A 13,022-nucleotide genomic window follows, 5' to 3' on the forward strand; every position below is an offset into this window, starting at 1 on the left:
CTTAATATCTACATCAGTAGATATGAGGATAAAGCCAAGAAAAGACGAAATACATTTTGAGTCCATGCAATAGTTTAAATACTTAGGCGTAGTACTTAGGTACTTAGCAATAAGGATCCGTCCTTATCAATACAAGATCGTATTTAGGTAGCTAACAAAGCATACTTTGGCCATATCAAACTGTGATTCAAAGTTTTCCTTGATGTCAAAGGAACAAAAGCTCCAGATGAACAAAAGTATAATAGGTAGGTAGGTAGCTAGGGAGGCTGTCGCAACGACACCCCTAGACCTTTCGTAGGTCCATTGTGATACCACTGGAACTTATCCTTACCCTATGGGTTCGTTTCCAAGCCATCCGGTAGCTTTAATAAACCAGCAAAGCTTCGTCAATTTTAGAAGCGCTATGTCCGCGCTAAATTAGTTAAAAATGCCGCATCAAGAGTGCGCAACCTCCTGATAGCTAAGCTTTCACACTCACCCTGTATTGTCTTAATATGCAAATATCGAAGTACGGGAGTCCTAACCTTCCAGCGTGGCTGCCTATTAAACAATGACCAGTTAATACCCCTATCATTTTTCTTATAGCTTCTCTGTTAAATCTTAACAAGCTTTTTGATCGACCGCTGTTCCATTGCGGCCATATCTGTCTGCTTAGTTTGCATGTAGTGAGGATTTGACAGTTTGTAATTATTTACCTTGTCGATGGTTTCCCTATCTAGAAGTAATTTACAAATGGCTATAGATATAGGTATCAGCGTCTTATCTGGTTGAAGAGGTTGTACCGGTTCAAGCAAGTTCATCTACCTTGCGGTTCCCTGCTATATTCGTGTGACCTGGCACCGAAATAAGGTGTACTTTGTCGTATTTAGATACGTCATTTACAAGTTTAAAACATTCTAAGACTGTTTTTGACGAGTGTGTTTTAAATTTTAGCGCTTTTATTGCTGCTTGACTGTCCGAGTATATGAAGACTTCATATGTGGATAATAATAAATAAATAAATAATTGGCGCGTACACTTCTGTTAGGTGTTTGGCCGAGCTCCTCCTCCTATTTGTGGTGTGCGTCTTGATGTTGTTCCACAAATGGAGGAACCTACAGTTTCAAGCCGACTCCGAACGGCAGATATTTTTATGAGGAGCTTTTTCATGGCAGAAATACACTCGGGGGTTTGCCATTGCCTGCCGAGGGGCGACCACTATTAGAAAAATGTTTTTATTAATTTTGCCTTCACCGAGATTCGAACCAACGACCTCTCTGTGAATTCCGAATGGTAATCACGCACCAACCCATTCGGCTACGGCGGCCGCCTGTGGATAATACTCTCGTTTTTATTACCGTAAGTCCCTCTTTTATGACAGTGATTTCCGCCTGAAATACACTGCAATTATCCGAGTTTATCGAAGTAAACCCCTTCACCTACTCTGTTGTCTAGTTTTGAGCCATCTGTATCGATGTCTATATATCATTTTTTCGAACAATCAATCAGCAACAATCAGCCCGTTGGCTCATTCCGCTTTGGAAGGAAATACTGTGACGAAGAATTTATTTAAATTGATATCCTTGGTCTTACAGAAATCCGTTGTACCAAGAATGTAGGTTCTCATAATCTGAAAGCTGCTTTGGCAGCTGTTAATTGCTCTATTGGTAATAGGTATAATAAGACCGGTTGATGACGTGAATTTACTGATACGATTTGAAAGAAAAATTCTCAGAAAAATATTCAGCCCTACACGATTAGAGGACGGTACATATCATATACGGTCTCAAGATTACGGTGGTGTGGATACATTCTAGGAACGAGCAGCGAAAGAGCGACCAAAAAAGTTTTTGAAGCACATCCTGATGGACAAGAAGGAGAGGCCGGACAAGGCGACGATGGTGGCAAGACGTAGAAGATGTAAGATGAGAATCTCACAACATGGAGCGAAAGCGGCTATCGAGAAGAATGGTGGCGTATTGTAAGGAGCTAATGGCCCACCCCGGGCTATGCCAATATGATAATGGATATGAGGAGTAGAATTTTAGAGAGTACAAAACAAAAAAATTGTAGCAGGGAGAAAATTCATTATCCTTCACTTAACAAGACTTCGGACGGTAAATAGACAGTCTTCGAAAAACCATCTGAAAAGATGATGGTTAGGTTGGGTTAAACACTGCCCTTGTAAAAGAAAGGCTCACTAGGACAGCGACTGAGAATACGTACATAGTGATACTATTATATAAAAAAGAGTAAGGGAAAGACGATGATTCAGAAGTCATATTTGTAAGACGACATTGTGTGCGCAGTAGAAATTCTGCTTGTGATTATGAAACTGGCGCATGAGTCTAATAAAGCAATGGGATATCAATCCAGGCGGAGCTAATAGGTAATAACTAAAAACTTAGTCTCGCAAAGGCAACGCAGTTGAGGAGTAGGTGCTGAGACGTTTCCACCTCAAACGTCTCCGATCCGCACATGGCCAGAAGGTCGTAGCGTCAGAAACTCTTCTCGTCTAACTCTCGCTGAGCCGGATTCTATCACCCACCAAGGTCCACCTTTCAAAGACCATAGAACCAAAGAACATACCATATGTAGCCAAGGGAACCTTTATTCTTTTCTTGTACGTAGAAGACAAATCAAGAATTAGGTTTAAGGAGCCATTAAAACATATGCACGATGTATTAACGGATCCACCCTCTTGAAGCCTATTAAGACGAGCTAAGTTTAGCTTTTGCTGGAGACGCATTAGCAAGCATTGTCGATGTTATCTTTGGCAGTTTAACTAACGTTGCAAACATAAAAGAGCGTAAACAAGAGGGATATTGATATTGGGGGAATCCTGATAAAAACAAGAATTAGGAGATCGGGTAGTAAAAATAATCTAGGTCATAGCTCTGCCCAGAGAAGTCGTTTGATGCTTATACCTGCGTCCTTTAAGACTGGAGGGAACTTTTTATACGAAGGGTCGGCACATATTAAATGATAGCCAGAAGTTCAATTTAGTTTGTTATATGAAATTAATTATGCAAGTAACTTATTAAAGCTCGTTTAGTTTAAAATACTTTAACGCAAATTTTTCACTGTCTAAACTTGAAAAACGAATAATGCGAGCCCAAAACCTACGTTGGGATATCATAATTTCGATTGGGGAAGAAAGATGCTATTCATATAATACGCTAATGTTGAATGCCTTCAACTCGAACACTACTGAATACCAAAACTCGCCATCTTTGACCTGGAAATTAATTCAAATTATATAATATGAATCATGAAGAATAAAAATCGTTGGCAATTCCTGCCAAAAAGCTCGTGTGCCCTTGTAAAAAATATGTGCTTTTTTACTTAACTTTTCCTAACTATCTTTTTAATTTTTCTTTTGCAGCAAAAATCCGCAAAAATCACAAAATCTCTACCTGGCCGATGAACGTCGGTTGGCTAAAAGTAATTTCGATTTGCAACAACCGTTAGCTTTCTATTTGCATGGCTTCTCAGAATCGGCCATCGGTGACAATCAGAGCAGCCAACAACTGAAGGATGGTGAGTGAATGAATGGATGAGTGAGTGAGAAGTCATTAAGCGAGGGCAGTGAGGAGTAGAAAAGCTAAAGCGCAAAACGTAAACACCACGTCGTTCGTCCGTCCATGGCGTCCATTCGTGTTAAGTGATTGGCCAAGCTGTAGGCGCTCTTGTATACGTTCATATTTCAGCAATCGACGATTACTTCCGTCCTCGTTGTCAAATTAAAATCGCATTCAAATTGAATTGCAATCAATGAATGAAAATCAAAATCCGAAATGTGAAGTGAAATGAAATGAAATGCAAACATAAATTGCTTTTTGGCGCTATGACTGAGTTTTGCAGGATCAGCGCTTGATGAAGGCGTTGACTGGGGAAGGCCTAGTCACTATTTAGATACACTTTTCATGTACTCATACTTCATATACATCTGTCACCCCATTTAAACGGCCATTTTAATGGGTTTTCAGTGCTTTTGCTATCCGCCAATCTGTTTTTAATACTTTCTACCTCATTTCCTTGCCCCAGTCACTTGTAATTCGATTTTTTGTTCTCATTTACTTTGCAGCCTTTTTGAAATCGGGCAATTACAATGTCATCCTCGTCGATTGGAGTCCCATGACGGCGTTGCCTTGGTATACAAATGCTGTCGAAAATTTGCCGGTGGCGGCGCGTTTCATCGCGCGTTTTTTGCGTTTTCTTGTCGCGAGTGGCTATCAAACGCGACTCATTCATGTGATTGGTTTCAGTTTGGGCGCCGAGGTGGCAGGTTTTGTGGGCAAACAATTGTTGGAGTGGGGTGTGGTCTTGCCAAGGATAACCGGTGAGTGAAGAGGGGGGAAGTGGAAATTTTGCTGGACATTTTTTTAAATTACTTTTTAATAAAAAGGGAAGGATTTTAAGAAATACAAACATTGGAATATTTTGTTGTATTTAAAAAATTTAAAATTTACTTTTGATTTTTATTTTAAAATATTATTTTGGTAATAACCTCGTTAATCATTTTTGAATTTATGTTGGCAATAGTGGATTATTGATTAAGCTATGGTCCACCACAGGCTGTGAAGCTAAGAGCGAAAATAATTAAAAAAAATGAAAAATAACTTTTTATTAAAAAGAGGTGAAAATATTTTTCGTGAGATTGAAAAATTAAGAATATTTTAGAAAGAAAAAAATTGAAATATTAAAGAGGAGCTAGAAATATTTTGGAAATAAACAAAATCAAAAATCGAAATTTGTTTTGAATTTAAAAATGTTCAATTTACTTACAATATATTATTTATTTTAAACTATAGTTTTATTTAAATTATAGTCTTACTGAACAATTTTGAATTTCTGACGGTAATATTAAAAAAAAATTGCTTTTTATTAAAATATATATATATATACAATAATTGGCGCGTACACCTTTAATGAGAAGCTTTTTCATGGCAGAAGTACACTCGAAGGTTTGCCATTGCCTGCCGAGGGGCGACCGCTATTAGAAAAATGTTTTTCTTAATTTTGGTGATTCACCGAGATTCGAACGTTCTCTCTGTGAATTCCGAATGGTAGTCGCGCACCAACCCATTCGGCTACGGCGGCCGAAAATAGGTGAAAATTATTTTATAAGTCTGAAAAATTAAGAATCTTTTAGAAAGAAAAATAGAATAATAATATTAGAGTTTTTTATAATAAAAATTAAAAAAGGAAAAAATGTCAACTTCACTTTTTATGTATTGGGAGGTTGAATTAGTTTTAAAGTTTATCACTTTATCGCGTTGGCAATACTGAATATATATTCATGACAAAGCCTCATCCCTAGGCTTTGTTTATCAGTATCTGTCATTTCGCTGAAGTATAAACAACGCAGTGCTCCGAATATGTCAACTTTCGTGCCGTCGAAACGCAATTTGCGGGAAGCTTTGCTTTTCTGCTTCAATTTGAAAAAAAATACAGCCCAAGCCCGTGAATTGCTGCAGGAGGCCTACCTAGACCATACTCCGTCGATTTCAACATGTGAGTACTGGTGGTGATTTTCACACCGAAGACAAGGAGCGTCTTGGCCAGCCCAAAAAGTTCGAGGACGCGGAATTGGGGGAATTGGTAAACGAGGACTCGTGCCAAACCCAAGAAGAGCTTGCTGAATCATTGGGCGTTGATAAATCAACCGTTTGCAAGCGTCTAAAAGCGATGGGAATGATCCAAAAGCAAGGACATTGGGTCCCGTACGAGTTGAAGCTGCGCGACGTCGAACGGCGACTTTTTACGTGCGAATTGCTGATCGAGCGACAAAATCGGAAGGGTTTTTTGCATCGGGTGGTGACTGGCGACGAAAAATGGATCCACTACGATAACCCAAAACGCAAAAAATCATGGGGTTTGCCCGGCCACGCATCAACGTCGACGGCCAAGCAGATTATTCACGGCAAGAAAATCATGCTCTGCATTTGGTGGGATCAGGTCGGCGTCGTATATTTTGAGCTGCTCCAACCGGGTGAAACAATCACGGGGGATCGTTACCGGCTGCAATTGATGCGTTTAAGCCGGGCATTGAAAGAAAAACGGCCGGAAACGGTAAAAAGGCACGACAAGGTTATTTTGCAACATGACAACGCTCGGCCGCATGTTGCTCAAGCTGTCAAAAAATACCTTGGAACGCTTGGCTGGGAAGTGTTACCCCACCCGCCGTATAGTCCAGACATAGCTCCCTCCGATTATCATTTGTTCCGGCATATGAGTCTCGATTTGGTGGACCAGCGGTTCTCCTCGTACGAGGCTACCAAAATATGGGTTGAGTCATGGATAGCCAAGCAGCGGCCAGAATTTTGGAGAAACGACATCCGGAAATTGCCCGAAAGATGGGCGAAAGTTGTAGCTAGCGATGGCCAATACTTCGAATAAAATATTTTGTACCGTTTTTTCACAATAAAGCCCCAAATCTTCGAAAAAAACCTTTAAAACTAATTCAACCTCCATAGAAAAGGTTAAAATATTATTCGTTTAATAATTTTGTTAAACAATTTTGAGAGCCAATTTTTTATTTAAATTTACACATCAACTTCAAGTTCCCTTTGAGCATCAGCCCCCTTGAACCACCAGAATCTTTGTATTTTTATTCATAATTTCCTTGAGCATTTAAATAAAGAAATTCATTTATGCGTATACTCATACATAGTCAAAATTGCGTAAATACTGAATGCAAAAGTATTCCCAGAATTTTATAAATTTTACTAAATTTGCATATAACAAATATTAGAAGTGAACTTGCCAAACGAAGATTTACAACAGTTTATAAATATGCAAATTTACTTCTCATATTTGTGAATGTAAATGCTTGTTTAGTTCACAGAATGAATTAGCATAACATTAAGGTGGCAAATGCATTTTCAAGCAGAGTAAATAAAATGTAGGGGAACTAGCAAAAAATGAAAAAAGTAAACACACATCTATACATGCTTAATAGTTATAGTTGAAGTTTTTGGAAAATTTTCTGTTGCTGAGTAATTTTTTTTACCTTAATAGTTTGTTCAAAGTCGCAGTGATCGAGGCGTGAATTTTGTATGACAAATTCTGATGAGTTAGGGAAGGCAAATATTGGTAATCATAAAAAAAATATATTTGTGAGGTATTGTAATTAAATTCATTTTTTTTTTAATTTTTTTTCATTTATATGAAATTACAAAAAAACATGAACATGAAAAAGAAAAAAAAAAATTATATAAGAGCTTTAATTTTCCAAGATTAAAAAATAAAAAAAAACATTTAAAATAATAAAGAAAACATTTCAAAGAATTAATTAATAAACAGCAATAACTATAACAATATTTTAAATTTTAATTGCTTTTCAATTATTATTTTTAAATAATTTCTTTAATTTCAATATTTTTTTAGATTTTTTTGTAAATTTAACCTTTTTAATTATTAGTTTTAAATATTGTAATATTTTTAATTTCTATATATTTATTTTAATTTTTATTGTATTATAAATTAATAACAAAAATTAATAAATTAATATTTTAAATTTTGTAATTTTTTCAAATGTTTTTAAATTTTTTTTAGAATGTTTGTTGTATTATTTTAATTGTTATTGTAATTAATTGTAATTTTTTTCAATAAAATAACCATTATTTTTAAGGGTAAAATAATAGCTTCATTATTTGGCTAACAAAAATCTAATAGTTTTTCCAAAACCTTTTCCTGCAATATTCCGTTTGGTATTAAAAAGTGAAAAAATTTAAAAACGACCAAATTTTCCTCAAAAATATTGTAATATTCCATACTTCTGATAAACAGATATTTTTATAAGCGAGGCGAGAAAATTTCGTTATTTTGCAAAAAAAAAACTTACAGTCAAGTTCAGAAGAAATGTGGACCATATATTGACAAGTTTTCACTATCTACTTATTTATTTTTTAGTTTTAATTAATTTTATACAAAAATATAGTTCATAGTCCTACAAAAACCATATGGCCAAAAAAAGGTTTTTGTGCAAAATTTCGAGAAATGCGGAAAATTTCCATCAAAAAATTTCAAGTATGTCATTTTATGGCTGCTCATGAAATTTTGGTACAGTAAAATGCTAGATTCAACTGGTCAAAATCACACTGGTTTTTGAGAGTTTTTTTCGGTCGCTATCTTGTGTATTTTCTGCAATTAACGCCTGCCTCATATTTTTTTTTATATAAAAAAACGCGATTTTTTGACCACTTAAAATTTGAGTTTTATTATACCAAAATTCAATGATGTAATAGGTCTATTTATAAGTTCGTGCGGTTTTACAACAGATGGCGTAACTTGATTATTATTCCATCGATCCACATTTCCAAACATTCATTGGAGAGCTACTGTCGTAAGGCACAAACGTCAGTATAAGTTTTTTATTTGAAGCGTAAACAACAATATTTTTACCACACTTGAAAATGTCGAATTTCGTGCCAAATAATGTGTTTTTGCGGGGAATTCTTCTTCATTATTTTAATATGAAGAAAAAAGCAGCCGAAAGTCATCGTATCTTGGTGGAAGTTTATGGTGAGCATGCTCTATCTGAGCGAACGTGCCAGAAGTGGTTTGCACGCTTTAAAAGTGGTGATTTTGGCTTGGAAGACGAAGAACGCGAGGGTGCGCCGCCAAAGTTCATGGATACCGAATTGGAGGAATTGCTCGATCAAGATCCGGCTCAAACGCAAGAAGAGGTTGCAAAAACTTTGGGAGTTGATCAATCAACCATTTCCAAACGTTTAAAAGCCATGGGAATGATCCGAAAGGTAGGCCATTGGGTGCCGTATGAATTGAAGCCAAGAGACGTTGAACGCCGTTTTATGGCATGCGAACAACTGCTTCAACGGCACAAAGGAAAGGGTTTTTTGCATCGAATTGTGACTGGCGATGAAAAGTGGGTCCATTACGACAATCCAAAACGTCGGGCAACGTATGGATACCCTGGCCATGCTTCAACATCGACATCGGCGCAGAATATTCATGGCCTGAAGGTTATGCTGTGTATCTGGTGGGACCAGCTGGGTGTTGTGTATTATGAGCTGCTGAAACCGAATGAAACGATTACGGGGGATGTCTACCGACGACAATTGATGCATTTGAGCCGAGCACTGCGAGAAAAACGGCCGCAATACGCCGATAGACACGACAAAGTTATTTTGCAACATGACAATGCTCGGCCACATGTTGCACAAGTGGTCAAAACATACTTAGAAACGCTCAAATGGGATGTCCTACCCCACCCGCCGTATAGTCCAGACCTTGCGCCATCCGATTACTATCTCTTCCGATCGATGCAACATGGCCTGGCTGACCAGCACTTCCGTAATTACGATGAAGTCAAAAAATGGATCGATTCGTGGATTGCGGCAAAACCGACCGAATTTTTCACAAAGGGAATCCGTGAATTGCCAGAAAGATGGGAAAAAGTAGTAGTAAGCGATGGACAATATTTTGAATATTAAATTTGTAACCATTTTACGTCAATAAAGTTTCAAATTTCGAAAAAAAACCGCACGAACTTATTCATAGTCCTATTAGTATAAATTTGCATACTCGGCAATTTTTCATCAAAATTTCAAACTTTTACTGAGAATTTCTGAAAAAATTTCAAGTATGCAAATTTAAATTTCATTAAATTTTGGGACAATAAAGTACAAGTTTCAAGTAGGCCAAAAATTACACTGATTTTTGAGAATTTTTTTCGGTCGCTATCTTGTGTATTTTCTGCATTTAACGTATACTCAACATTTTTTATATGCAAAAACACCCAACATCGTCAGCAGAAAAAATTGCCAAAAATCAACGCAATTTTTGAACCATTTCAAATTTGAACTTTATTATACCAAAATTTAATGATCTATAAAACTGCTTACCGAAATTTTTCTAAAACTTGTGAGAAAAAAGTTTGAAATCTTGATGAAAATTGGCCGAAGTTTTACAATTTTTATACAAAGTTCGGAACTTTGCTTTACATATAATAATAATAATAATAATAATAATAATAATAATTTAATAATTTAAAATAATTTCATAAATAGTCAAAGCTTATCAATATGGGGTGTACATTTGCTTTTGACGTTGAGAATATTTACTAAATTACTTATAATATGTATACATATATATATATATATATTATTTTTCTCATAGTCCACAGATGGAACTTAAGACTTAAATGCACAATGTGAGATTAGTCTAGTCAACCTAACCTAACCTTGCAACCTCTAAATTTTGAAATTCAAAAATTAATTTAATAATTTTTTCGAAAATAATACCAATTCTCTTTCAACTATAAAGAACGACGACAAAAAAATGTATTAAAAAATATTTTAATTATATTTTTTTTCTTATATTACTTTGATATAAGGGAATGAAGTAAATTCGAAATAAAAAATTTTATATTTAACATAAATTTATTTAATATTTTTATCTTTCCACTCAACCATTTTCAGGTCTCGATCCACCTCTACCGCTTTTCGAGGTAGACAGCGGCAATCGCCACTTGACCCACACCGACGCACGCTTTGTCGATATTATACACACTGACGGCGGTATACTCGGCAATCCGGAGGAAATGGGTCATGCAGATTTCTATCCCAATGGCGGGCGACCCTTACAACCGGGTTGTGCTAGGCAAGAGATAGCCAACAATCGTTGGTTGGGCATACTGAGTAAGTAGGAGGAGGAGATTTTTCCCCTGCTCTTTTGATAATTTGCTGATATTTGATTTTTGGTTTTTCAAGTTGGTTGCAGTCACCAACGCGCTTGGGAATACTTTGTAGAGTCTATAAATAGACCATATGCTTTCCCGGTGGACAGCTGTGAGCCAACGGAGCAATTTGGTAGATGCAAGGACGGCAATGGACGAGCGTTTATGGGCATAGCGGCGGATCAAAGGTTAGTGAGACGTTTCTTTGAGAGATTCTAAGGCTTCTTAAAGTACTGAATTATGAATCATTTTTAGTTATAGATCATAAAAGGCAATACTCAAATATTTAATAACAAATAAATACTAAATTCTTACGGCGGTACTACTAAATCCTTAATAACAATTCACAAATCAAAAAACGAGAAATGATAACTCGAAAATCGTTACTTTTGACTCATAGTAAAAATGTCTTCTGATTTTCTATCTTTCCACCCCTCATCCCTCCCTTCTCATCATCACTCTCATTCAAGTGCTGTCAACGCACCTAAGATACTGTCAATTACCTGCCAAATCACAGCCTTAGTACGCACTATGAATTCCCATCTCAAATGTATTCTTTTCCCTAACTTTAATGCTTTTCTCGTCTTCTTCTTGATTTTCAAAATAGCCTCCTCTCTGTTATACATTTTTTCTATTTAATTCACAACTAATACATTAAGTTTTGACACTCTTTTCGTCCTCACTTCAGATTGCGTGGTAAATTCTTTTTGGAAACAAATGATAAGCCACCTTACGGCCGCGATGCCGAAGCGACAGCGCCGACATCCCCAAGCGAAATAGCAACAACATCAGAGGCTGTTGCTGCGTTGCCCATGCTGCCAGCTGTCGAGAAAATTAATGGCACTCGAGGCCATGACAGCAATACCTTGAGGAGAACAAGACATACAAAAGCGGCGACAAGAATATCAACAGTGGCGAAGGCGCCAACACCAACAGCAGCAAGAGCAGCGAAAACAATAAAAAGAGAAACAACAGCAACAACAAAAGCGAGAACAACGCGAACAAAAGCAATCTAATGCAACAACAAGTACAACTCCTTCGAAAAAAATACAGATAGTTAAAGGCAGATGCATTAGCGAGCAGCTTCTGGCCAGTGGGGTGTAGCGGGTGTGTGTGGGGTTTGGGGTGTGGTTGGCCACAAGGCTATTGTAGGCGCAGCTGTTTTGCAGCAACAACGCAATAATGTCCAGAGTGAATTTGAGGAGATTTGAACAGATTTGCTTTCAGTGCGCGCATAAAGCCGCGGTCGCAGCCAACAGCTGAGCTACACTCAAACAGCTGAGGCAATAGCAATGGCAGAGGTGGCAAATACAGAAGCGGGAGCAGAGGCATGTAATCATTTTGTACTTGCAGTCAAAAGGATTCGAAGGACTTAGCAAACAGTAAGATGATGCTGATGGAGATGCAGCAATGGGTAAATTAGGGTGGGGGTTGTGTTGCTGAAAATATAAATTGCTACGATTTTCAGCAGCGCAAATATTTAAGTTAACACTTTTCAAATGTTGATGCCAAAAAGTAAGAAAACTACTTAGTAACTAGGATTTGATGAATGATGATGACAGTCTGACAAGAGTGAATAATAGGCTGAAAAGCCATAAAACGACAATAGTGGTGCTGTAAAAATTCATATTGGAATATTGTAAATTTAATTTGATGTAAAGTAAAGCTGTAAAGGTTACAGTAGGACTTTAGTTTTAAAACTTTTAGAATATTTAGATAAAATAGTAAAATCATGAAGCGAGTTGTCTAAATATACGAAGTATTTAAGAAAAAAATTCAGAAAAGGCAAAAATGTAAATAAAATAGTACATTAATTAGTCATATAAGCTTTTAGTAGCAAGTAAATATGTTCCAGGAAATGATATATTTATTTATAATACATAGATTAAGTGCGAAATATGATTGTATTTATATATACAAATTTATATAAGCCTTCATAAGGAAAACTTAAATTTCTGTAAATAAAATTTTTTATGAATCTGGATTTTTTTCTTCCATATCGTCAAAGTGAATTTTTCAAATTATTGCAAAAAAAATTATCAAAAAAATAAGGCGCGGTATTAATAATGAGAATTTTATTTTGACCGAAAAGTGCTCCTATTCAGTGCTAGCAGTACTCGTCTTGCGCTATTCTGCGCTTAAGAGAGCTTTGACAATTTTTTTCTTTTACTCTTGATTATTTATGTAGAAAATAGAAAATAGAGCTCATTGACTAACAAAAACCATAGAAATCTAGAATTGAAATTTTTCGAAAAAAATCAGAAAAATTTCAAAATTTTTCATCCCAATTGTACGGTTTTTAATTAGAATTTCTAGAAAGATTCTAGGTACACAGTAC

At 36.2% G+C, this 13,022-nt stretch overlaps 1 protein-coding gene across 6 annotated transcripts in view; it reads left to right on the plus strand.

Annotated features, from left to right (window-relative positions):
- Positions 1-12,602, plus strand: part of LOC128865756 (pancreatic lipase-related protein 2) — a 31,221-nt gene extending 18,619 nt beyond the window's left edge. For all 6 annotated transcript variants that reach the window (XM_054106074.1, XM_054106075.1, XM_054106076.1 and 3 more), the window contains exons 4-8: positions 3,365-3,519; positions 4,067-4,321; positions 10,428-10,646; positions 10,719-10,872; positions 11,373-12,602. In XM_054106074.1, coding sequence (XP_053962049.1) covers positions 3,365-3,519; positions 4,067-4,321; positions 10,428-10,646; positions 10,719-10,872; positions 11,373-11,700 — 1,111 coding nt within the window. In that variant the 3' untranslated portion in view covers positions 11,701-12,602. The remainder of the gene's footprint in view (positions 1-3,364; positions 3,520-4,066; positions 4,322-10,427; positions 10,647-10,718; positions 10,873-11,372) is intronic.
- The last annotated feature ends 420 nt before the right edge of the window (positions 12,603-13,022 follow it).

This window comes from Anastrepha ludens, chromosome 6 (genome assembly GCF_028408465.1).
Source record: "Anastrepha ludens isolate Willacy chromosome 6, idAnaLude1.1, whole genome shotgun sequence".
NCBI classification, from domain to species: Eukaryota; Metazoa; Arthropoda; class Insecta; order Diptera; family Tephritidae; genus Anastrepha; species Anastrepha ludens.